Raw genomic sequence first — 27050 nt, 5'->3', positions numbered from 1 at the left:
AGATGATGATTGACGCAAACGTAGCCAATCAGAAGCCGAACAAAGGATTTCGCCCCGCCCATACCGCCTTGAATTGTGGGAGCAAAAAACCCTAACGACGACAACAGAAAAACTATACTGTTACAGTTCGCAGGTATCTGCTCGTTTTCTGTCCACCTCCAGGCTTCCCTGCGCAACACAGATGGAGAATGTTCACCTGGCTGTAGAGGACGATGACCTTTATTCGGGTTACAACGACTATAACCCCACGTTTGACTCCGAGGTGAGTAAACCTCCGAAGTTAACGATCGTCTGTGCAATTAAGCTATACGTGCAACTGTAGAGCTTACAGTACCAACAGTATTTACGTATTACCAAAGACCAGGTGGATAAACGTAAATATTTCGCTGCCACATTGGAGTTTGTTTTCATGGGTACTTACCGACATGTAACGACACGTGTTGGGACTCTACTCAGGAGCTGGAGAACGATGTGGGCTTCCAGCAGGCTGTCAGGACCAGTCATGGAAGGAGACCTCCGGTGAGAACAGACTCTCTATTTGCTAGAAAATGTAGAATTTATATGAGGCACGGTGTATTTTGTGCAATAAATCGTTCAAGCTCGGAACGATGGGAGTCAAGGCAGTGGAGTCACACATGCAGCTATACTGATTGAAAATCTCTATCCTCTGATCCCTCTCGGGTTATATTTGCCTTTTTAAACTAGTTCCTGTAGCGTGATCAGTATTTCTGTGCAGTCAGCTAAACATGGAAGTCCTCTGAAGTGACCTCTCTTGATCATATATATATATATATATATATATATATATATATATATATATATATATATATATATATATATATATATATACATATATATATATATACAATATTTTCCTTAGTATTCTAATAGTTTCACACTTAAATGTGAAAAAATAAAATAAATGGGGGTAGATAAATTATGTCCTGATTGAACATATCTAGTAATAATCAGAGAAAATTTCTACGTTTAACCATCTAGATGACTGCAAAGTTTCCCGGCACCGCCATTGGAGGTCGACCTTTAGCATCATCCTTTGGTGTAAGTACAACATGTTAATAATACATAACGTTCAGAAAACACACAGCTTGTTTTTAAACCATTTTTAAAAAAGAATTTGTACAACATAATGTGTTGTATCCAAGTGTCATGCTCGGTGTAGGATGGAGATATGAGATGGCTGGATTGATCCGGGCCTTATCTGCAGTGACATTGGACAAGAGCTGGGACAAAAAGCAAACTCTAAATTTACTGTCCCATCTATGTTACGTCCCCCATGAACCATGGATCATGATGGAAAGAGTGACATCCATCTAATCAGGATACCTCCATGCTTCTCTCGTTGGCGTATTTTTCAGAATCTTATGCTTGGAGGGAACTCACTGTGCACACACTGAACTTGCTGCAGGGACCAAATTTCTTCAACACGTCGACGCCTTAGGATCTGTAAAAATAAGCTGGGCAAAATTACCGGAGAGAATAATGTACGACGTTTCCTCCTGAACCTGTTACTTCTGGAACACGTTCATACATTAGCAGAAGATGATGGGCACATGGACAGACATGTCAGTTCCCAGTCACTTCAGACATAGTAAGGTATAAGACAATTTAGAATAGTTTTTTGAGACAAAGTGCTGGAGAAGAAGATTATCCTCTTCATTCCCTTAAAGTCTAAACAAATGAAGGAGAGAAAGCACACCTAAACAGTCCACATAAACCAGAGTTAAACATGTTTTTGTCTGGTGTCAGTATGTTTAACACTAACATTTATTTTTTGTTGTATCGTTTAGTCCCGCATCCCCTTGGCTTCATCCATGGGCAGACCCATGACCGGAGCTGTGCAGGTGAGAGGAATAAAGCCGCTGAGCGTGATTCACCTTCAGTACTGCTAAACGAGGCTTCATGTCATGCACTACCCCACACTTCCACACTATATCTTTTGCCCTGCTGCAGCAGGAAAGTCACAAGACACGTTTGCTAACAGCTGATCAGATCAGTACCTAGTCTAATAAGCCATGCTGTAAAAATTGAGGCTAAGCTTACACTTTAAACGACTACGAATAGTAGTAAAGGTAAAGTGACACCTAGTGGCTTAACTAGTACCTTACGTTAAAAACAAAAATGATTTCTACAGTACAATACAGATATGCCTCAAATAGCTTAAGTAAGTGTGGCTATATATTTTCATTGTAAATAACACTTCACTTTTAGCTACAATTACAAATATTAATTCTTAACATTCATTTGACAGGATGGCACCGCTCGCCCCATGACTGCTATCAGAGCTGCGGGTTACTCATCCTCACTGACGCGTGGTAAGTTTGAGCGAATCCCAAAAACAAAAAGGTGTTGACTACTTTCTGTTGTGTTTTTGTTGACACAAAGAAAACTGCTATGTGTTTTGCCAAAAATAAGCATCTTATTGACTTGATTAAATGCACAGAGGTAAGGAGACCAAGCAGGCAATCTTAAAGAGCTCATTTGCATTTTCAGGCTCCACCTTTGACCCTCTGGGCCAGTCCAGGGGACCCGCGCCTCCACTTGAAGCGAGGAGTGAAGACACGTGAGTTGCCTCTCTTTGTGCGGCTAGGCACGATAGCCCACAACGTAGTTTTCACAGTTGACCCTGTTACGAATCACTCTGTTCCTCACATCGTACCGTTCTTTTTTTTGTTGCCTACTCATGAGCCAATAAATATCGCAATTCAGCTTTTAGCAGTCGTAATGAATGAGTAGCAACAAAACTTAAAGTTTGGACTTATATACCAGCCGACGAGTGTAAAACGTTTGCGAACGTGAAGTGACAGTTTAGTGACGGAGAGCGGGTTGGTCTTCTCGAGGAAGCGCTGCAGAAAGATTCCCATTTATCATTTTTCCTGTCTTGTGGTTTTACAGGGTGGAAGAAAAGATGAAGATCCTGGAGAAGAAAGTGAATGACCTGATAGAGGAGAGCTGCATGGCGCAGAGCATGGGCGCCCTACAGCTGGTCAGATCCCAACTCTGATTCCTAACAGACCAAAAACACTGCGAAGTAAAACAAAAACTAAAGTGGTAGAATTGATGAGCGTATCATGTTGTTTATTATATATATGTTCATTAGTATCTAATTGTTTCCTAGTATACACTAGGAAACAATTAATCACAATGGAATCATAAAAGGTAATTAAGATCGAGAATGAATGCCAAAGCCTAAAAATCGATGGCATGATTGGGATTGGTACTGTCACTGTGTGAACGTTTTTCCCTCTGTTTGTTAACATTGCCACATTTACCTTTAAAAATATAATTAAAAGCAATTACTTAGTTGTGTTTAGCAGTACAGTTGCACCCCCATTCTTCTCAACAGTGGTTTGATAATTGCCGTTTTTAAGGCCCGGGGGAAAACTCCCGGCAAAAGGGAGGAATTTATTATTTGAATCAAATCAGGCGCTATGACAGGCAAAACTTTCCTAAAGAAACCTGTGGGTAAAATATCAATGAAGCAGCAGGAGGAGGAGCTTAATCGATGTACATTTTCTTCTTAGCTTTTGTAATTGATTTGGAAAAAAATGTGTAATTTGGTCCAACTTTGTGTTGATTAGTACTGGGCTTGATACTGATGTACAGACTACCCTCCTAGTTTTCTGAATCAGAAAATTAGAACGTCCCTATTGTTAGATATGGGGCACGTTTTCTTTTTAGAGAACCACTTGTATTAACTCTCTGACTGTAAGCAGTAATACTTTTAGTTGGTGTCATCATCGCAATGAATACAAAGAAATGTGATAGATTTTAAGCATATCTGCCTTATTTTTATAATGGGAGTTTTAGCCAACTACGTGCTCATTCACAGTTTAAACATTTCTGATTTATAAGCGCGGTGGCATCAAGGGTCAGATCACACAAGAGCCTTACAATAAATTAGACGGCTGTCATTGTTGCAGTGTCATTGTGTTCAGTACTGCAATTACAATGGCAAGCTCAGACGTTCTATTTTAAGTGCCAAGCATTCATTTTCTGCATATTAACTAATATGACCATGACTAAACATTTGTAGTGTGGCTCAGGGAGAATGGTGAAGGTATTGTGTAATGGTAAAAAGCTCGCTTTATTTGCTTTCTCCAAAGCGATTTGGTCTTGTTGGCAGATGCTCTCCTATTGTTTAGCAAGTTTAATTGCTTTTTCCTTTGCTAATTTTAGACACATAGCGTATTTATGGTATTGCATATGTGTACGTTTGTCATGTGTTTCTGCCAGAGGTGTCAAGTAACGAAGTACAAATACTTCGTTACTGTACTTAAGTACACTTTTTAGGTATCTATACTTTACTCCATTACTTATTTTTCTTCCTACTTCTGACTTCTACTCATTACATTTTCACACAAGTATCTGTACTTTCTATTCCTTGCATTTTTAAAACAAACGTTACTCGTTACTCTTGGCTTCAGTTTAAAATTTATAAATATTTATTTCACGCAATGTGCACTATCCAATGCAGATCATTGGCGCCATCCACACCTAGTGAGAACTAGTGTAATTGGATGAGTCATATAACGCAAACACTCATTGGTTAGTAGTTCACGCGTGACGTCAGCGCTACGTCCGGGCACGGTGGTAGGCAAAAAACCGAGCTACTCTCGTCTACTACATGACAAAACGGGTGATTTAGAGCGTGCTTTTAGTTCGTTTATTTTTGGAATCTAAACAATGCCTACGACTTGTTGTGCTCCCGGTTGCACAGAGAGGCATTCCAAATCGTTGGATGTACGTTTCTGTCGTTTACCGAAGGAGGAAGGACGAAGAAAGAAATGGATATTTTCAATGAAAAGAGCGCAGGCAGACACTCACAATGGACTGGGGGAGCAATCATACTACGACAGAATTTGCATTCTACACTTCATCTCCGGTAAATACAACTTAATTCTGCTCTAGTCATTGTTCTACTTAAACAGCGGCGGAGGGGAGGTGGCGATCGCTACAGCAGCCGCCGCTGTCTGAAGCAGTTGACAGGGGCGGCGGCGGCGGCTGCTGCTCCATTACGCCCCCGTTCACGGGCGCTAGTACTTCTGTGTTTACGCTGCAATGTCGCCGACACCTCCGCCCATTTTAACAAGACAAAAACACCTAAATAATCCGTAGTAAACAATGTTTTTTTAATCCTACCGGACGGGTCTTCCTCTGCTGAGACGCAGTCTATGTCCGACGCCGCTTTCTGCTGTTGCACAAACGTGTGAACAACATCCATCCATCCATCCATTTTCTGACCGCTTAATCCCTCATGGCGTCGTGGGCGTTGCTGGAGCCTTTTTCCCGATATAAAATAATTGTAGCCGTCCAGTGGCTTCAGGGGCTTTCGTGCTCTCTCGTCTGTACTGGCCTGCGTGTTTATAAGGCAGCTGTATGTCGCGGTACGGAACCCTTGGCCAGCATTTCACAGACTCGCTCCGTCCATTCAGGCTTTTGCTTTGTGGATCTGGCAATCTGATACCATCAACTATCAACTTACTCTTAAAACGATCTTGTGATACGTTATCTAAAGAAGAAAAATACGTGGAGAACTCGTCAGTTTCGCTGTTTGCGTCCGCCATTGTGTTCGCCTTTTGCCTACCAGTCCGGCGCGCATGCGCGAAAAACCCGGATGAAAACAATAACAATGAACTGGTCTATTCTCTTTTTATCTCTCTCTCTCTCTCTCCACCTCCACCTCCACCTCCACACACAAACTACATAGAATGTTTTTGCACCAAAGGGTATAGTTTACCTTAGGTATTTGATGGAACTCACACATATATGTTCTGGCACTTCTGCAGGCTTGAATACTACCGCTGTTTGGAATTGAATTCCAATAAAGTTTAAGAGAGAACATGCTCCTTGAGTGACTTTGTCTTTGACTAATGGGTTAATGATTATGTTGTGTCTTGGGCCACATGTAGAACTAATCAGTGTTTAAATTAAGCTTTCAGTTCATATAGTGGCATTTTTTTAAACGTTACTTTATACTTTTATACTTTAAGTAGTTTTTGGAGCACATACTTTTTCACTTTTACTTGAGTAAAGAGGTCAAGTTGATACTTCAACTTTTACCAGAGTGTTTTTAAACTGCAGTATCTATACTTCTACTTAAGTAACAAATGTGTGTACTTTTGACACCACTGGTTTCTGCAGGCTCTTGAAAAAGCAAAAGAGGCGGGGAGGAAGGAACGGGCGCTGATCAAACAGAGGGAACAGTCTGGCAACACAGAACACATCAACTTAGACCTCTCCTACTCCGTGAGTACACGCCCACAGTTTTTGTCGTGCTTTAGTGAAAACGCTGAAGAAATGTATCCTTTTTCCTGGTCATAAATGATTGGGTTTGACAGTCCTTATTTACAGGATTCCTCGTGCGGTGTATTCCTCATGTGGCTTTCAGATTTCTTTGTCCAGAAAATAATGTTAAATAATTTGATTCTCTATGTTGCAAATGTTGAAGCCGAGTGCTGGCAGATTTATTTTTCTTGGTGACGTTGTTTCTATATTTGACTGTTCTGATTTCTTGGCTTGGGGAACAGATTTGGCTTCCGAGGCAGGAAGCTTTACGATTCAGCTATGCAGGCAGAGAGCTCAGAGAACAGCTGTCATTTTTTTCCCCCTCTTCCCCAGTGTGATTTATAGGCAAATGAAACAATTGTTTTCCACTCCTAAACATATGCTGATTCTGTCTTTAACCAGGTTTTGCTCAACCTTGCCGACCAGTATGCAAACAATGAAATGTACCCGGAGGCTCTGAACAGCTACCAGGTCATTGTGAAAAACAAGACGTTCAGTAACACAGGTGAGCGGATCCGCACGCTCGGTGAATGCGTTCACAGCATGGCAGCTCGGCTCTAAAGTGGTTCTTCTCAAACACTCGGAACCTAAAACAACAACTGGCCAGAGGTGAAAGTCTCAGATTTTCTATCTGTAGCATCTGCTGCCATCTGAACACAGGCTTATGGGTAGTAGGTTAGGTAATATATGAAACTCTTACCCGCATCCCTTTCTGTGAGACCACTTTTAACAGCAGTCGCCCTGAACAGATTAATTTCTCTAAATGCACAGTCGTCCAATTTTCCCTGCTCTTTTTCTGTATCGATAACTCTTTTTGATTGCTTTATAATAGGAGTTGGGAAACCCCCGGTGGGTCGCGAGATGATTTGATGCTGATGTGCTAAAAAGATTTAGCATTTCCTTATTTGTGAAACCAATATCAAAGTATAACTTTACCTTTAAATGTGGAATGTGGAGTATCTTCAGTAGAGTCAGAGATTATTCTGGAAGTTTCCCCAAGTCCCTTTCTGAATAACTGCGCATGCACAAGACCGTTTTACCTGCTCTTCCACCTCCTCAGGGGGATCATGTGAACGCGGTTTGCTTCTTGCGACTCTCAGCCGTGTTTAAAGTATACGGTGAGAGCAGCGTAGCTACACTGAAAAGCTAACACTGAAGCTAACCGCTAAGCTAACCGGATACATAAACACTAGAAGTGCGTATGCGCAGGCAGCAAGCGGAAACCAATAAAGAGCGTGAACACACACTGCCGTTATGTGAGTGTGTTAAATTGATTGGCATGTGGGACAACCAATAGATACCACAATATCCCTGGAACTTGAGGGACAGAGCAAAACTCAGACCCATCCCTGCCATTCAGTGCGAAGAACAGTGATTGGTCTGAGTTTTTACAGTCCTGCAGCTCTCACACAGATCAAAATTTTTAACATATTTTTTCTGAATACATAATGTTTTGACTACTTTCAGGATGGAAAGACAATTTTACCCAGTCTAACAAAAAATGTTTCTGATCAGGATTACCAACTATAGCTTTAAGACAAATCTAATACTTTTCGGAATTTTAAATTTTACAACTATTCTCATAACCCCCCCCCCCCCCCCCCCCCCCAAAAAAAAAGGAAATGAAAATCCCACTCGCTTTATAGTATTGTCGGTTAAATAAAGTCCTACAAAGGTCCACCAGTCAGGATTAACGGAAAAAATCTGAGTTGCCTTTGTCATTTTGTTGCTTTACTTTGCCAGAGATGTAAGGATTGTTTTTACTAAATCACCAGTCCTACATTTATTGGCATTTCTAACAGTAGCAGAAGCAATTAAAATTTTTGCTTTACTGTTTTGTTTTTTTTTTTAAAGGTTTTTAGAAACCTTTAATCAAATATGCAATGGTGCAGAGCCTAATTTATTTTAGCCTCTCACCCATATTTCTCCTGCAACTACACACAATGAGTGAGATGGTATAAGCGGTTCAAACTACTGAAGTTCAATAATAAAGTAAATAGCATCTCTGGGTCAAAAAGTCTTCATATCAACCTTGAGAAACGTTTTTAGATGCTAACTGGTTGTTTAGGAGTGAGGCCAGGGAAAAAAAGCCTTTTCCCATCCTACCATTGTATACATAGCATGTGAAGTTGAGAATGACTTGGACCGTGTGCTGCGGTCAGAGGGGGCAAAGATGGAGATGACGGCGTGGAAACACCCCAGGTGGGGCTGGCTTGAAACAAGGGTTGAATATATGGAAAAGCAACTCATGTCTGGTATTAAGTAGTGGAGGATATGGGAAGCTGCGGGCCTGATTCTCCTCCCAAAGCTCTGGAAAGCTTGCAAGAGTGTTATCATGAACTCTTCCATCTACTGGGACAATAAAACTCAAAATCTGACACACTCTAGCCTGCAGCCATGTGAGAAGTCACAGGAGAAGACTTTACATTGGGAAATTGTTGTTTTCATCTTTATCCTAAAATATCTGGAAACCCTGACAGGCAAACACTTGCCACACATTTTTAATTAGCTATAATTTTGATTCTGTTTTGCATTTATTTATTAAGATAGGCTCCTGCCTAATAGATAGGCTATACAACATTTAGATTACAACATGTAGAAATTAATTTATGTACATCTCCGGTGTGTAAAACATTTGATCCCTTGCTAGGTGCGGCAGCTCTTCCTTCAAATGCGCTTTCTGTCCTTCTAGGCTGCCTCAAAGTCAACATGGCCAACATCTACTTCAAACAGAAGAATTACCCCAAAGCTCTCAAATTCTACCGCATGGCGCTGGATCAGATCTCCAACGCTCATAAGGAAATGAGGATCAAGATCATGCAGAACATCGGGGTGGTGTTCGTCCGCTTGGGCCAGTACTCGGACGCCATAACGTCCTACGAGCAAATCATGAGTGAGAGTCCCAACATAAAGACTGGCTTCAACCTCATCCTGTGCTACTATGCCGTCGGAGACAGAGAGAGGATGAAGAAGGCCTTTCAGAAGCTCATCTCTGTTCCGCTGGGCATTGATGATGACGAGAAGTACATCTCAACAAGCGTGAGTTGCTGACATGTTTCATAGGCTCTGTGTCCTCCAACGTTTTCCAAACCTGCGTCATTAAACGGCACAAAAGTGATTGTATTTTTATATTTTCATTGTAATTTAGCTTATGTTTGTAATGTGGCAGGAAAAGGGTACATGTTTTTTTTTTTAAACTTCCTTTAGCAGTAAAATTGTCTGTGCACCTGCAAGCTGCAGGTTGCTTGGAAGATGTCTCCGCCAGCTTTGAGCAGCTAGACTTCCTCGTAAATTAGCTGAAGCATGCTCAGGTTTGATGTGAACGTCAGTTTCCAAAAGCTGAAACGGGTTCTCGTTTAGATTTATGTCAGGACCTGGCTGTAAGTTTAAGGATGTTATGCTGAAAGGTAAGCTTCCACCTGACCTCAAGTTGCTGCTTCTAAGGTTTTCTTCAAGGACTGTCCTGTGTTTAGCTCCATATGGTCAGATCAGCTTCCCTGTCCCTGCTGAAATAAACCATCCACACTGCATGATGCCACCATGTTTCACTCTGGGGATGCTGCATTCTTGATCATGTTTTTCTAAATCTTATTTGTAAACCAAATTCTAATTAATGCATGTATTTTCTGTATTTTCAGGCTGTTTCAAATATTTTTCTGTAGACATTTATTGAAACTTGAATTGTTTTCAGTTAACATCATGTTGTGTTTTGACCTTTTCCAGGACGACCCCAGTTCAAACATGGTCATTGAGGCTATTAAAAACGACAAGCTTCACCAGATGGAAAGGGATCTGTAAGAGGAACTGAGCACAATGCTTATATGATCAGCTCCAGTATATTATACAAGTCCTTTAAGTTAATTGTATTTGCGTCTTGGTTTTCCGTTGCTGTTTTCTGTTGATAGGAAAGTGCTGGCAGAGAAGTACATCATGACTGCAGCCAAGCTCATTGCTCCAGCTATTGAGACTTCCTTTGCCAGTGGCTTTGACTGGTTTGTGACTCTAGTACATTTATCAGCTTAATGTTAAAACATTTAGTGCACTTAATTATTAAACTCCTTGGTGTCTCTCTATATCTGTTTCAGGTTAATTTTTTAAAAAAATGACAGTTTTAATTGCCTCTTATTTAAATTTTTCTAAGAAATAACAGTGTAGCTCTATTTGGCTCCACCACAGTGCTTGTATTCTTGGTAAAATGTGTGCCTTCTTACTCTGTGTGTAGCAATTGTTAGAAAAAAGCTGTGTAAATGGATGAATTTTCTCGTCAATACACCCCCAAACCTGGTTTTAATATCTATTCATTTAGCCGTTTTAGTCACTAAAAAGTCTGTCACATGTGTGTATATTATTGTATTTTTAAGGTGCGTCGACATGGTGAAGAGCTCTAAGTATGTTGAGCTTGCCAATGATCTGGAGATCAATAAGGCCATCACATACCTCAGACAGAAGGACTTTAACCAGGTGAGTGTGTCCTTGTAACGTGCTGAGGGATAGCACTAGGCTACAGTTCTGAATGCTCTGTCGTTTCTACAGTTCAGCTGCAAATGTTAGTGTTAAGTGTCATTTTAGATGGCTGTGTGGGTTACATGCTGAACTCTGTATTTATATTGGACCTCCTATTCTTCTTTGTAGTTTGATTCAGTATGGGGGGAAACGCTTAAATATTAAATACTACAGCTCTTCCACTGTATTTAACAATCAGATCTGTAAATGTATCTTGGTAAGACTTTCTTGGTAAGACTATATAGATAGATATATCTATAGATAAATAGCCATGTCCTAAATGATGCATCTTAGCACATCTGCCTTGCTTGAATAGCGTATTTTATTGTCTTTCACATATTGAAGAGTGACTTTTAAACTTGAAAATGTGAAGTCATAGATTACTAATTCAAATTAATTTGCTATTGTTTGGGGAGTCAGTAACTCTCCCAATGGGAATTTTGTAAAAACTATGTACGTTAACATTGGGATTTCTCCAACCTTTGAATTTTAGAAAAATAAATCCTAAATGTTTCAGTGTGAGATTATGGTACTAGGATTAAATATTGCTTATTTTAAGGTGTGGTTTTACAAAGCTTTACCAGGTGTGCCTGTAGACATGGAGGATACTATAAATAAATACATCTCCATGGCTCCTAAAGAGCTGTGCAAGAATAAGCATTCCAGTCCAAATAATGTGCCCTTTACATTAGATTATCAGTTGTGTATATTAAATAAAAAAGTTGCATAATACTAAGCACAAGTGAGGGATTGGGTTTCTGTTCTATAAAAGAATATTGTTTTGTTTCCGTCTCTTTAAATCACTGCAGTGCTGTATGATTGTGAACCATCAATGTTACTACATGCCATCATTTTTGTCGTGTGCCACCAGCGTTACACCCAAAATGTCCTCCTCTCATTGTCCTCCCTTCTCTCCTACTTTTGTCTCATTTACTTCCCATCTCTGTGGCTAAGGTTGAGGTATGTTTGCTTTCTGTTTCCATGATCCCATTTAGCTCGTGTTGGTGCTTTTTTTTATTTTGCTTTTTACACTACATCCATATGCCAGTGTCCAACAAAAAAAAAAAGAAAGGCACTGGCAAGAAAAGTTGGAGGGGAAGTTCTTGGTTAAAAAGCCACAGGGCTGTTTGGAAAATCTTTCTATGGAAAGGAAACTATTACATTACATTACTAAATAAAGTAAGACGGAGGTGTGCTCTGTTAGGGAGCTCTTTGGCCCACGTTATGGGATTGAGGAAAGTGAGCAGCGTTGCTGACTGTAAAGTTTAGCCCTTTGTGGAAATGAGACTTTATCTGATGCATGTGGTCTTAATGTTGCTTACAGAAGGTGCTTTTGTAAACTGTAACGTCTCTGCAGCTGTAGCCTAGCTGGTGGTTTGTGAAAAGGCTCGCTTTTACACTCTCTGGTTCTAATTTGACAAGTAAAGATATAACAACCCTGTTGGATGGGGAATCGTGTGACTGAAACACATCAAGTACAGCTTTTAGGCGCTTCCACCTTCCTGTTTTTAAGTTCTTATTTAAATGTAAAGAACTTAAATGCTCTGAAAGTCTCCATTAAAATGGTAATATTTTAATATTTTTTTGTTTGAAAGACTTGAAGCACCTTTGTGTCTAAGATAATTTAAAAGCTGTAAATAATCTGGGTTTTGATGTTTTTAAGGTGCGTCATCTACCAGGGGAGACAGTCTGTGGTTAAATTATCCACCATACCTAGTAGTAGTAATACTACATTCAAGATGTAGTATTACATCTTGAATGTAATACTACCCCCCCAATTAACCATTTAAACCATGCCATTCATTTCTATTGCCACTTTGAGGCAGTGCTTTGCTGGGCGACCATTTGCTGCGTTTATATTTGGGACAAAAAGAGACATTACCTTTTTCTGTCTTTGCAAGTATGTTTGAGCCCAGTTGTATGGACTTGAGAGTATCCCGTAACTCTAATTTCCAAGCCTTGCCGCAGATTTCTAATTGGATTTCTGGACTTTTACTAGGCCATTTCAACACTGTTATGTCTTGGTGCATTTTGCATGTAGGCCAAAAAGCTGTTTGCTGTGTCCCATCTCCAGCTAGTAGCAAACTACAAATAGGCATTCGTTTAGGTTTCCTTCAACAAAACCATCTTCTTGCCACTCTTCAATGAAGGCCAGATGCGTGCACAACTACTATTTGCACTGTTAATAGCTTCTTCCCCCAAGCGGTGGCTCTATGCAGCTCCTCCAGAGTCACCATGGGGCTTTTGGCTGCTTCTCAGATTAATGGTTTCCTTTATGTTTTCGTGCTGGAAGGGGAACCTTTGCTCAGGCTCAAGTCTTTTGTAGGGTCCAAGGTGTTTTCTTCTGTAGTCCAACCAAATTCTCATCAACTCTGACCAGATTTAGTCTTTGCTGAAAAAGAAAAAGGTCCTCACATCATTCTGCCACCACAGCGCTCCGTTCGAGCGAATTAATGTTCTCCTTGTGTGCCCTGTGATTTGATGTGGACGGTCATGCCGTGGTTGTTTTTTAGTTGTGCTTCATTTTTGAACGATTGATGAAATAGTGCTCCATAAAATGTTAAAAGCTTGGGATATTGTTTCATTAACTTAACCATGCTTTAAACCTTTTCCTGACTTTTCTGTCTGCTGTGTCCCTTCTTGGTCTTCATGGTGTTTAGCATTTATAAAAGTAGTTATACTGATATTAAATTACACAAAGGTGGACTCTATTTGTTGATTTTATGGCCTCTGAAGACAATTGGCTGCACTGGATTTTATTTTAGGAGTCTCAGAGTAAAGGTTGTGCATCCACAGTTATTTAGGTCTTTATTCGTAGGAAAATTTGTAAAGTATAAGTTTCACAGTTCACTACTTGGACTGCTTTGTGCTGGTCTAACAAGTAAAATCTCAGTATAATATGTGTGTTGGTGTTGATTTGACGAAAATGTGAAAGGTTACAAGGATATCAATAACTTTAATACTGTACCTCATACCAGGTAGTCTCTTCTGGACAAAAGAGCCTCACCAAAAGCTGGACGCTCACAACATTTTGTTTTAATGCGTGAACAGGCGGTGGAGACGCTGAAAACATTTGAGAAGAAGGACAGCAGAGTGAAAAGTGCGGCGGCAACCAACCTTTCTTTCTTTTATTTCTTGGTAAGACTTTCTTAACTTCGTACAATAGTTCTTTGTGGGAAAACTGTGTCATTTAAGGGATTTGCTGGATTTAAAAGCCTTTAGTTTTATAAAAATAAAACATCAAAAGGAATCGATAAGGGGTCTAAATTCTCAATTGTTTTCCTCTTTTTCCTTGAATATTTTACAGGAGAAGGACTATGACCAGGCTGACCGATACGCTGACCTCGCTACGAGCGCTGATCGTTACAATCCCGCCGCCCTTATCAACAAGGGCAACACGGTGTTTGTGAGAAAGGACTATGAAAAGGCTGCTGAGTTCTACAAAGAGGCACTGAGGAATGACTCGTCGTGCACCGAGGCCCTCTATAACCTGGGTAGCTCTTCTACTTAGCCATTAGTAATAGTGAACTAGTTACTGATGGACACATGATTGATTTGTAGCACAATGTCACTGGCACAAAATCTGTTCTCAGCACAAGTAGAGCAGCAAAAGTAATTCATTTTGGCCTGTGTTTACTGAAAGCATGCTAGGCTGAAAGTTAGGTGCCTTAGCATGGTTGCTGTCCTATCTGGAAAGGACTGGAAAATGTTCAAATAAGATGTTTTTTTTTTTCATCCTACAGATTTGGTGGAGTAAGGAAAAAATAAAATGTATTGTATTGAAATATATTAGATTTTCCTGTTCCATCCATTGGTTGTTCAGCTTGTTCTATATTCAAAGGCTGACCTCTGTCCTAAGCTCACATGTTTTCATACTTTATAAACTGTCTAAAAAGACCTGGAAACCTTTTTTCCCTTTTACCTGATGTAGGTCTGACCTATAAGAGACTGAGCAGACTGGAGGAGGCCTTAGACTGCTTCCTGAAGCTTCATGCCATTCTGAGGAACAGCGCGCAGGTCATGTACCAGCTGGCTCACCTGTATCCCAGACACATGAACCCTGCGATGTTTTAATGTGTGCAAATGCGTTTTCAAGCCGTTGTAAACCGACCGCCGTCGCTGTGGATTCATCGCTTCAGACACTTCTTTAATGTCATGTCAGCATCTGTTGGCCCTTGACATCTCGGCTTCAGCTATGAGCAGCTCGGAGATCCTCAACAGGCAATAGAGTGGCTGATGCAGGTCATCAGCGTCATTCCCACGGATCCACACGCTCTGGCCAAACTGGGAAAGCTGCATGACGACGAGGGGGACAAGTCCCAGGCTTTCCAGTACTACAGTGAGGTGCAGAAAAAAAAAGCAGCTTTTCTCTCCTCTACACGGTGGCTGATAAAACCTACCTTTTGATGTAATGTAAAGTGCTCTCTAGCTGTTGGGCTGTTCAGTCTTTCAGGTACTTTCCCTCCAACATCGATGTGATCGAGTGGCTCGGGGCGTACTACATCGAGGCCCAGTTCTGTGAGATGGCCATCCAGTACTTTGAACGAGCTACTCTCATACAGTGAGTTAATACATCAGAAAGATGATCTGTATAGGAAACAGCCACTGACATTTAGTGGGACTAGTTCAGATTTTATGGTTGTCCCGAGGGAGATATGTCAAAAAAAATCTAATTATTGTTAAATAAAATAAATGCAATATAACCATATATAGAAATCAGAATCAAACTTTATTTCGGCAAATTTGAGGATGCATACAAAGAATTTGACATCGGATTCCAGCGTCGCATCATGTGAAGAAACAGGCAGACGAGTAAGAGTAACCGTAAGCAGAACAGCAACTACAATCTGTAAAAGAAAAAAACATTTTCAGGGGACAAAGATAAAGACAGTAACTTAAGAAGAACAGCCTTCCTAAGGAGCGAGTGATCATCCTTTACACTTCCATCATTCAGTCTATCTTGTGCTCATCCATGTCTGCGTGGTTCTGCTCATCCACCAAGCTAGACCGATTCAAGCTGCAACAAATTGATCTGCAGAGAGGATCATCAGGACTGAGCTTCCATCCATTCACGACCTGTACAGGTCCAGGGCTGTAAAAGAGCAGCTAACATAGCTGTCGACCCAACTCGTCCTGCTCACACATTATTCTGTTAAACTCTGGTGGTCGCCACAGAGCGCCGATGACTGAAACGAGCCGGTTTATCCAACCAGGCTGTGACTCTGATGAACACCTTACAGTCAGGGTAGTCACTAGTCTGCTGTTGGGGAAAAGATCCCTTGTGCATACCTCTTCTGTTCTTACTTTTTTCCCTTTATAATCATGCTTTTTTATTATCTTTCTGCTATAGACTGTAGTGCTATTTTTTACTCGATTACGAGCATTAGAATCTGAAGTTAGTTTTCTTGCTTGTATCCACAAAATTGACAAATAACGTTGATTCTGATTGTGATAAGGGCGCCATCACCGGCTGTCATTGAGCGGGATACAGCACTGTGCGCTGCCACAGTAAACAGAAACTGGTTCCAGACAGGTTTGGTGGTTCCACCTTCTAAGATCCTTGGTTGAAATCTGCAGCATGCACTGGTTACAACACACCAGGGGTCCGTTCTTCGTACGCCGCTAACTCAATTAGCTGGATTACATTGTTGACGATTTGGCATGATCTTGGATCGTTTGGTTCTTCGAAACTCATCTTGGACTTGTTGTCATAGCAACATGTGTGCAAGCCTAAACCTGCTCGCTCGCAGGATTATTTCATGTAAACAAGATTAGATCACGGCTGTATAAGCGGAGGAGATAGGGAAGTCTGCCGTAGCCATGTCCATTTTTACGACTGCAACCTGTTGCGGAAGGTGCAAGAATAATTTCAGAGCTTTTCAAATTAATCGCGTATTGCGCAATAGACAGGATCCTTTAGAGCAGCACGACAGGTGGCTGTTATCAACAGACAAACACATAATTTAACAGTGGCTTTTAAAGAGGTAAAAGTGGTGTTAGAGCCATAAATAGAAAATAGTTATTTGTATGATGGTTTGCTTTTTATTTTTATCATATTTAGTAAGAAGATTTGTTCAGGCCATTTTATTGTGAAAAAACTGTGGATGGATTATCTAGCCACGGAGAAATACAGTTTTACCGTGTAAACTGTGGATGACTTGGAAAAGGAAAATTTTCATTTTTTATGGATAAAGATTTTTTTTGTTAAAATTCCCAGTTTGCACGTGTCCTTTACTACCCGTGTCTAAGGAATGACACTGAAATTTGGATCTCTTGACATAACAAGTGCCTTTTTAAAATAAAGTATAATAATTAAAGGCTACCATTTTGTAGAATATTCTTGTATTTCACTTTTACTTGTCCCCATGTTCTAGTGGGTCCCGTGGAGGCTCTGACATAAAAGAACAAAGTAAATATGAAATTATTAAAAAGCAAAAATTAATACTGTAGAAAGTGATAGAAACATCTACCATGGACAGTATTTATGCATTCATTTGTCTGCTGCTTTTTGCCAGCCCTCTCTCTTGGCTTTAGCAGATTTTGAGGCGTTTTAATTAATGACTCAAATTCGGCATAACCTTCCATTAAAAGCTCGTGTTCTGCTTGAGAGAAAAACTGTGGGCGTTCTTTGGCCATGCTGAACAGCCAATAGCAGCATTGCTGATCAATGTTTCTACTATCGATACATTTCCCCTTTTAAACAAATGCATGAATGCGCAGTTATCTCAGATAACTCAATCCAGCCATACTAATCATAAACAACAGGTGTGTTGGAAGAACCCAATTAGCCGGATCAGGATTAGTCGGATGAAATCATCTTGGATGTCTCAATTGATCTCGGATGTTTTAAGCAACATACGAAGAACGGGCCCCTGGTCCATGGTATTGCCACTTTACAACATGTAGGACATAAATAGCCTGATCCCGCTGGCCATCTTATCCATCAAGCCATCTGCATTCAGCCATGTCGGTATTTAACCATAGTGTTAAGTCTTTTCCCCCTGTTCCACCCGGAGTGCTCAGACGAGGTTCACGGGTCTCACCTGATGAGGTGTTTCTGCTGTGTCTCTTAGGCCAACCCAGGTGAAGTGGCAGCTAATAGTCGCAAGCTGTTACAGAAGAAGCGGTGAGAATAAAACTCGTTCTGTTTGCTCTCATCAGGCTACTTATCAAAGTGAGTTTGCAAAGCCATCTATGATAATTTGCTTTAAAAATGTGACCCCTCTTCTTTTTAGGAAACTACCAGAAAGCTCTGGAAACCTATAAAGAGATCCACCGGAGGTTTCCAGAAAACGTGGAGTGTGAGCTCTTCTTTTGCTCGTGTCGACATTTTCTGTGGGATGAGAAGATTCTCAAAACGGTATTTGTGAAGAACGGGAAAGGAAAAGCCTTTCTGCTCTTGTGTTAAGGCCTGCGCTTCCTGGTGAGGCTCTCAACAGACATGGGACTAAAGGAGGTCCAAGAATATGCCACCAAGCTGAAGAAGGTGGAGAAGATGAAGGAGATCAGAGAGCAGGTGTGTGTGTGTGCGACTCTCGTCAACACATAACTTCAAACAGCGATTTGTTGCACTTGTTCTGCTAATGGCAGATTTCTACACTCGATGTGGATTACTTTATGTAGCCTGTTGTAGATTTGTTGTAGATTTTCACTGTCGTCAACACTGAGCCTTTTTTCCGGGATTGAACTTCTGGAGCACAAGCGTTCAAATGTCTTTGAGTGGTCACAGGAAGAGAGATGGTTTGGTGACAACCTCGCCTTTTATAAACTTAAGTTTCCATGTGTGTTATTGACATTTTAATACATGGTTGACCATAACCTAGAAAAGGAAGAAACATTATTGTTTAGACATGAAAACCTGATGAGTAGAGTGCGTTTATTTGTAGTCGACCATTCTGATTCCCCGAAATAAAATCCACAGCAACATATTGCCTCCTGAAGCTTTTTAATCAGCTGCTCTGTGAAACCTCGGAGGTTTGTTAGAGAGCAGCGGGCATCGTGGAGACCATTAAAGCAGGGATGGGTTACAAAACACCATCCCAAGCTTTGAACGTCTCACTGAGCACCGTTCAGTCCATCATCTAAAGATAGCACGACTTCAGTCCTACAGACATGGTGGTCCATGTAAGACAGGACGGACAAGGAGAACATCAATGCCATAGGAAACACCGTGGTTGCTGCATCGTGCTGTGGGGATCTTTAATTTTCCAGCAGAGAGCCTAAACCTGGTCGGAGATGCTGAGAAGTTGGATGGCAGAAGAAAAGCTGTTGGAGGCTCCAGAGGTGTTGAGCCTGGAGCAGAGGGTCAGCTCCCAGCGAGGAGACTGCTCTAAGCGTACAGACAAAGCTACAGTGGAGTGGTCTGGATCAACGCAGATTCACATCTTAGAATCACCCAGATAAAGTCTACGAATGAATTCATTTGAGTTTCTTTGGCTCAAAAACTGCTGTTCACAGATGTTCTCCATCTGTTCGGGCTGAACTTGAACTGTTGTGCAAATCTTGTAGAGACATGCCGCAAAAGTAACATTTGTGCTTTTGACTTAACAAAACTCAATGTGCATGGAAACTCTTGTGAGGCAGAGTAACAATTTGTCAGCAAAGATCGTGGATGGATTCTTCATGATTTCCTGGCAATGCACTGGCAGGTTTACACAGAAATACGGCCGTAGGGAGGAGATTTCATGACTAAAAGCGTCGTTGAACCATAGATAATATCTTTAGTTGTATTTTCTGACAGTTGTATCGCTATAACCTCTTGACTAATAGCTGGCCTGCGTTGGACGTCGCATGTTACATCATGCCCTGCTGTCATTAATCATGTTATCGCACCGCGTAGTCATCCTGTCTGTTCCATAAGCAGGAGCGCGCTGATTGAAAACACGCCTGTGTCCTTTTTTTTTGCTGCAGAAGGGACTAGCGGTGTCTGCAGCTTCAGAAACGAGTGGAAACCAGATGATTCCCCTTTTGCTGTTGCCTTTCCACGAAACGGACTGTGTTGACAGAGGAGCAGATGCTAAACAGCTGTTTTAATGCCTGGCTGTCAGTAACCCGGAGCCACCGGGACACGTTCGCTTAGGCAAACTGGCTCAGCCATCTGAACCAAAGGGAGTTTGCTCAGTGTCGCCTGAAAGATGTACGATGGCGCGCGAAATTATTCATTTTCCCTGGAGCTTTCTCACATTTCATCATGTTGCAACCACGAACTGCAGTGCATCAACCAAAGGAGTGCATAAAATAACTAAAGTCAAATGAATCTTGGTGATTATTAGTTTTCCCCAATAGAAATCTAAAGAGCTCGGGGGGGTATTGGTTTAAAACCCGACCCCACGTTATACTTCTCCACAAATGTTCTCCCGTTTGTTCATTAATGTTCTCTAACAAACCTCCGAGGCCTTTCACAGAGCGGCTGCGGAGATACGCCACACAAGCCACCTGCTTGGAAGCAATCGCCCTCTAACCGTGCGACCCAAGAGAACATTCGCATCTGTGTTCAAAAATGTGATTTTTATTTTATGATCTTCTCTCCATTCAGTCCTTAACAAACACCGAAAGGGAATATCATCTGTAAGCCTCCAATGCTCCATCACTTTGGTAACGCTTGTGCTGCGGAGACATTAAGCAGCGCCAGGGGTTGTTCAGGAGGACGAGTCTATCAAACCACAACCAGCTGGTCTTAAATCAGGGATTTTGCTGGACTAGACAAACGGACTGAGACTGGCGAGCAGAGCCAGAGCTCCTTAATCTCCCAAATCTCCGAATGGAAGGGCGGAGAAAAGCAGCAAAGAAAAAAAAGGGGGGGGGGGGGTGTTCACCAGGTATTTGTACATCGTCACAGACCTTCTGTTTTTGACCATCGGTGTGAAATCTCACTCCTTAACCTGTAGCGGTTGTTTGAGGCAGGCTGTTGGTGCTGGCCAGAGAAAAGCTGCTCATTAGTTATATGACAGTGGACGGCAGCTATCATCAGGTCCTGTCATTAAACACAAGCCATGAGGCTTTCACACCCGCGGTAACTTGAAAGTGATGTTAAAAATCGTTTCGTATCAGCATCAGATTTAGAAATGTCCTTGCTTTTCAATCTGTGACGCATTATGTTCACCGTACATGCGTTCAGAGCCCAGGATGCTCAGATCTGTGGATGTTTTTACCTGAACTGTGAGTTTTCTGAAATCCCTCTCGTTCTCTTCTGGCAGAGGGTGAAGTCGGGCCGAGAGAACAGCGCCAGAGGCCGCAGGGAGGGCAGCACAGGGAGTGCAGGTGAGTCCCAGTCCCCCGTCGCATACATGGTCCTTACTGTCAACACTTTGGAAACTTTAAAATGTCCAGATAGCCATCTTCAACTTTGTACGCTATGTAGACCCATGTCACACCTAAAGATAACCTGCGTCTCATTTACCGGTTTCGACTTTGCACTGGGGTTTGGTTTAATTCTAGATGATGGTGCCTACAAGAGGCTTCTACAAATTATATTATTTATATCGAAAGATTCAGCTGGCGGAAAGCTAATCATAGGGAACAGGCTTCTTCTTTAGTTAGTAAAAGCAATAGTCCTTAACAACCTACTTGCATCACCATTTGGTGTACATCATTTTACCATCTTATAATTTTTTTCATTTTGTTTAGTAGAAAAGGTTCAGTAAATTCATGTTGCCTTCCATTTCCCTCGGAAAATGAAAATAGGAGCTGGGACGGGGATAAACCCGAGTAAAAAGCATTCCAGTTAACTTAAGTTGGAGAAGTCGGGATTGTTAATGGCTAATAAACGTCCTTTAAAGCTGTACTATCTGCATGCAAACACCACTTTTAATTGGTTAGGTTCACAGTTGCAGCTGCATTGATTTTAGACGCCCGATATTACAACTGTATCTGGCAAAATAAACACATTTCATCACAGCTTACTGTTGTTGATGTCAGGAGCTAACATATTGGATCTGACAATCAGCCTTAAAATTTTTATAGACTTTCTGAGGGGAATGTCTGACTATAGAGGAACGCAACATCCGACCAGCTTGTTTCTTAGTTCAAAATGGCCGACTTCTAGTGTTTTAGTTTTAGACCCAATGTTTGGTTAAACCTACCGAAATATGTTTTAGTGTGCAAACCAAAAAAGGCCTTTACACGGCACAATATTTCTCTTTCCTAACAGACTAATGCAGGTCATAAAATCAGATCAGGGTGTTATTGTTTCAGAAGCAGATTTTTACATGCAGTGTAACGTTGTAAAAATAAATCATTATAAATGACCAAATAGTCAGTTTGTGCTGAAAGTGTGTTTATTTTTGCATGCTTGGTTTATCTTTTACGTGTGTTGGGATCCAAACAAACGTGCTACCACCCGGCTGCGTGTTTTCACTTTTTCATTTTAGCATACCTGTGACTCATACAGTATAAACGGATCCATAACAAATCATGTCAGCTTGGATGGGAGGACGGTAGAAAGAAATGCGCGGATAGACGTGTGCGTTTGTTACACTAGCAGGAGTTATGTATATCTACATACGATGCATCATCTTGGGTCATCCTCCTCTGTGCCTGCAGGGATCCCTGATGCAAGCTTTAGAATTGGCTCTAAAATATTTAGTTTTTATTGATCATGACAGTTTCTCAATGCTTATCGTCATTCATTTGATTGCAGTCTGCATCTTTACTACTAGATGGTACTATATTGCAGACACCAAAGGGAGTTTAGATTGATTTTATTTAAAATGTTGTTCCACTAATGGCCTAATCAGAAATGGGGACAACATAGAGAGAAGGGGGACAAGCAGCAAAGGTCTCAAGGTCAAAAATCAAACCCCAGACATCTGCCCCGAGGACTGATAGCATCCCTTTGATAAATAAATAAATAATGATATTGTGGGAGGAGTTCTGTTTGTGTTGTTTAAGGTTTGTTTTGCTTCTTTTCATAATTCCTATCATTGAAGTCATTATTTTCTTCCTGACTTTTTCTATTTTATTTTTGTCACCGCCGCTTTCTGTCACCTCTGTTGTTCCTGCGCGCTGCAGCCGTCGCCTCCACATCCGTCCTCCCTCCTAAGAGGTCCGGCGTGTCCAGCGTCACGGGTATAGTTCATTACCCGCTGCTGTCAGCTCCCCTGTTCAGCGGAGGAGCTGCTGATGTCCACACATTTAGCTCTCCTTCACCACGCTTTCATAAGACGCAGAGAAGCGCACGCGGCTCAGGCTCTGGAAAGCTGGCGCCTCGCGTGGTTTTAAATGCAGTCCAGACAAAGTAGCAGTGCCTGTAGCCATAAGAAAGCCAAGCCTCGTTCTGCGCTGCAGCCGTCTCCATTAGGATCCTCTAGCGTAGTTATTTAAACGTAAACCTACCTGTCAGCTGAGGACCGCTATGCTGCTCCCTCTTGCCAAGATGTCCATTATGTTTCTGTGTTTTGATAGATTAGATTAGTTTTTTTTTATGTTGTTGTAGCTTAGTAGAACCAGAGCGCGTAACTGGATCCATTAAATGAATTCTCGTACTTATTCACACTTTGATGTTTAGGTTTCGTTTCCCTTAAACTTTGTTCATTTGACTAACGTAAACACGACACCTGATTCATTTGTTTTTTTTCTTCTTGTGGCAAACCAGATAATGCCAAAGCAGGTAAGAGTAGCAAGAGTTAAAATAAGAAAAAAAAAATCAACCTCACAATAACTCTCAGCGTGGGAGTGTAGCGTTGATGTCTCAGTTTTTCCTCTTTCTTTGGCTTCCCTGTGTTCTTCTCTCCGTTTCCTCTCTGCTGATCAGAATCTCAGCCTGAACCCAAACAGTTCAGTCCACTGCGGGACCCAGAGGGAGGTATGTAAGGCCGCACGCTGAACGACAGAACCTACGGGCTGTTTAGGGCTAACGGGCTGTCTTACTTCAGTCCTCATCGGAAAACAATGGTTCGAATGAAGCATGTAAAAAAAAAAAAAAAAAAAAAAAGCAAAAGAAAGCAACTTGAAACCTAAATCAATCAGATTCTGGTCAAAACCTGCAAGCCTGATCCATCGGTCTTCTGACAGGCGGCTGTGATGTTGAAGCGAGAGCAATGTTCGCACTAGGAGCGCTCGCCGAGAACGACACGAGCGAAAAAGGCTACGCTGTTTCAGATATTTATGAAAATCTAACGTGCACCTGAGAGTTTTCCAACTTCTCTGTTAAGTCTGCATATTTGCTGCTCTGTACATCGTCTGCAGGCTTAGGTCTGGCAAAAACCACCATAAATGATTAAGCATCCAAATCTGTGACGCTGCGTGAGTCTTTGGCAGACGTTAATGTTTTGACCCCGTCTTGTAATTTCTGTAATTATATTTGCACAAATACAAGAAAGTTGGACTTGAACTTTTTAATCTGCTAATATGTTTTTCAATAAGCAAGTGAGAAGAAGAGCCAGAAAGTGTTTGGTTTTGTTGTCTCCCAGTTGGATATTATGAGCAAGAAATGCTTCTTAGCCCGTCCAAGAAAGAGGAGGAGGAGGAAAAAAAAAAAACATTTTCCAGCAGAAGTTTCAGCTGCCTGTTAGTTTGGGAGGCCTCATGTGAGATATTTGGGATGGTGAGTGAGAGGGAAACATGGAGCCTCCTTCCTGTTTTTCAGCTTTCAGACGTGGTCGTCTTCAGTTTCTTAGGCTACCCGGGAGCCAGATGTTTGCTCAGCGGGCTGTGATCATGTCTGTCCTTTGGTTGACGACAGCACTCTGTCAGCCTGTCCTCTGTTCGAGTCCTCTTCCGTTAAGGCAGATCTGAGATGATCTACAGAAGTCAGGGAAAGGCTCCAAGACAGTGGCTCCTCACCTAAACTTGCCCCTAACTGTAGTCGTGGCGTAAAGATTTCTAGAAAGACCTCCAAACCTCACGGCTGGCCAACTGCAGCAGCGTCTCGGGGTACATGCCGTCAACATGCCAGGTGTGCAAGGACATGGCCTTGTTCTGTCCCGCCATCACTGACCTTAACCTGTGGAGTCTTCTTGGACTGATATTGACTTTTTCAGCATTAAACATTCCTAACGCATGAAATTAAGGATCAAACCCTTTAAAACATCAGGAGACAAACAAATGGTGGACTCTACCAGTGAACTGGAAACGGTGGGTCTTGATTACCTTAAACGCGGTCGAATGAACTCCGAAATACTTCACCAGACATAGAATCAACGTTCTCCCATAGAAAATCTAAAGCCTTTAGAAAAGCCGTGGGCTGAGCTGAAGAGTGGACGCAGGACTCTGGACAGTCTGGGGAGATTCCTCTGTCTTCATTCTTCAACAATGTGAAACGTTATACCAGAGGACTGTCCTCCTGGGGCTCGTAAAAACTATTTAGAGCAGGGGTGTCAATGAAATAAGTGTGTCACCGGGGATTTTAAGTAAAAACAACAATTTCTTAATGTTGGATTTGTTTTTCTTCAATTTAACAAAACTCTGCTCATAACAAATGAGATTAAACGGCGTTGAATTATGCTACTGCAATAACAGCAGGATGTTTACGGTATTTTATTTTATTTCTGTGCAAATCTGCACCAGGGTTGCTAAGTATGGAAGCATCGTGTCTCTTACCGCAGAGCACCGGCTGAAAATAAGTTAGTTTGGGGATTTTGCTTCAAAATTCTCAAAGGAAGATGTTTAATTCTTGGGGGAAATTGAGTTTAGGGGAAAGATCTTTACAGTTTGGTTGCAGTCCGGGTCCAACAGCAGCTCACAGGGCAGTAAAGTCACCTTACGTTGTAATCAATCAATAAATTCTTCACTAGTGCCAGTGTTGTAGTACTTGAGTACGAGACTCGAACTCGAGTCCGAGTCATTAGCTAAATTTAGAGACTCGTGACTTGACTTGGACTTGAGCACTGATGACTCGAACTTGGACTCGGACTCCTACATTCAGATCATTCTGACTCGGAAATTGATAAAAAGAATTGACTTTTTTTTATATCATTCGGCTATAATTGTAATATGTCATTAGAATATTATTTGGTGTATGATTTTAATTTCTAAATTATTAGTGCAATGGAATGTTACTGCTTCATGTCATACATCACACGTCACGGCATGTTCCTACAACAAAAGTTTATTTTTCACTGCGGAACTTGGACTCGACTTGATCACTTGGATCAATAGTGACTCGACTTAGACTTGACTCGGACTCGACTCAGATTTTTTTTTAATGACTTGGACTTGACTCGGACTTGAACACTGGAGACTCGAACCTGGACTCGGACTCAAAGCATAGTGACTTGACTACAACACTGACTAGTGCAGATGTAACATGAGCCCATACTCCAATCATTAAGAGGGCGGGGCTGAACCTGAGCGCAGTTTAGCTTTAGATCCTTGTTAACTGTTGGAACAGTGGTCCCCGCCTATAGCCGGTGCTGTATGAAGCTCCTGTTCTGACCCAGGATGCATGTCTCCATGTGTATTTGATGCAGACAGCGGCCGCAGCAGCAGCAGCTCTAAAGGAGAGCGTCTGAGCGCCAAGATGAGGTCACTTCCTGCTTCCAATGAGCCCTACGAAGCCAGCAGCCCAAAGGAACTTGGTGAGGAGCCTGTGGTTTCCATCCAGTTCTGGAAAATACTGTCATCCCGTCTGCAGGAGTTTCATTGCCGTCGTCAAAAACGTTGGTCCATCTGACGATTGACGACACTTCTTGGTCTGATTTATGGCGTACAAGTATATGTAGAAGTCTTGACAAGTTGCTGGCTTCTTGACTTTTGTTTGATAAGGAACACACATTGCAGCTGCCATGTACAGAGTCTGCATGAACTCATTTCTAGCAAACAAAGTCCAGAAATTCATCTGACAAACACAAAAGCAGCTCGGTTTGTTGGTCTTGTGTGCAGATGCATCATACGTGGACCCGCTGGGGCCTCAGATGGAGAGACCAAAGACGGGGGCCAAGAAGCTGGTGGATGATGATGACTTTGCAGATGAAGACCTGGGAGATGACCTGCTGCCAGAGTAGATGGGTCGGCAGCTTTGTGAAATCAGAACCATTCCAACTGAGCTCTTTACAAAGCTCATAGTCATAGATCTGAACCAAAAAGTGAAAATACCATTAATACAACATAGCTTTCTCAGAGATGGAAAATGTCTCAGCAGAGTGGAGAAAGTACCTAATTCATCTTCTTTTGACTCAGATGAATTCATCTTCTACTATTTCAGAATTATTTATTTTTTAGTCTCTTGGGTCATTTTGTAATAAAATGTTTTTGCGGCTCAGGATTAATGTGACAGTGGAGTTTTCTCTGAGAGTGGAGCAAAC

General features: G+C 41.6%; 1 protein-coding gene across 4 annotated transcripts; it reads left to right on the top strand.

The window, feature by feature from the left end:
• Nucleotides 1-65: 65 nt before the first annotated feature.
• On the top strand, nucleotides 66-27010 carry ift88 (intraflagellar transport 88 homolog). Of its 4 annotated transcripts, XM_036138945.1 has the most exons (28): nucleotides 66-262; nucleotides 457-519; nucleotides 1000-1059; nucleotides 1809-1862; nucleotides 2270-2333; nucleotides 2512-2581; nucleotides 2914-3004; nucleotides 6163-6267; nucleotides 6709-6811; nucleotides 8999-9345; nucleotides 10030-10100; nucleotides 10212-10298; nucleotides 10668-10767; nucleotides 11764-11769; nucleotides 13861-13947; nucleotides 14117-14303; nucleotides 14741-14849; nucleotides 15003-15153; nucleotides 15255-15370; nucleotides 17883-17935; nucleotides 18045-18110; nucleotides 18219-18325; nucleotides 21006-21069; nucleotides 22819-22875; nucleotides 23402-23416; nucleotides 23561-23611; nucleotides 26217-26324; nucleotides 26629-27010. In XM_036138945.1, exons 1-28 carry the CDS (start codon nucleotides 182-184, stop codon nucleotides 26748-26750), a joined length of 2595 nt encoding a protein of 864 aa, XP_035994838.1. In that variant the 5' UTR covers nucleotides 66-181; the 3' UTR covers nucleotides 26751-27010. The 4 variants fall into 4 exon arrangements, with proteins under 4 accessions (XP_035994838.1, XP_035994839.1, XP_035994840.1 ...); XM_036138946.1 differs by lacking the exon at nucleotides 11764-11769; XM_036138947.1 differs by lacking the exons at nucleotides 22819-22875; nucleotides 23402-23416; nucleotides 23561-23611.
• Nucleotides 27011-27050: the final 40 nt, after the last annotated feature.

Source organism: Fundulus heteroclitus, chromosome 7 (assembly GCF_011125445.2).
Source record: "Fundulus heteroclitus isolate FHET01 chromosome 7, MU-UCD_Fhet_4.1, whole genome shotgun sequence".
Lineage (NCBI taxonomy): Eukaryota > Metazoa > Chordata > Actinopteri > Cyprinodontiformes > Fundulidae > Fundulus > Fundulus heteroclitus.
Note: the sequence above shows the minus strand (reverse complement) of the source record. Positions and strands in the feature narration are given on the sequence as shown.

Bases quoted from the DNA above. Each gene is read 5' to 3' on its own strand.
- ift88 (XM_036138945.1), top strand. From the start codon at position 182: ATGGAGAATGTTCACCTGGCTGTAGAGGACGATGACCTTTATTCGGGT. The intron at 14,850-15,002 runs GTATCCCAGACA...TCTCGGCTTCAG, and splicing joins ATGTACCAGCTGGCTCACCT to CTATGAGCAGCTCGGAGATC. The intron at 21,070-22,818 runs GTGAGTCCCAGT...TGCGCGCTGCAG, and splicing joins GGGCAGCACAGGGAGTGCAG to CCGTCGCCTCCACATCCGTC.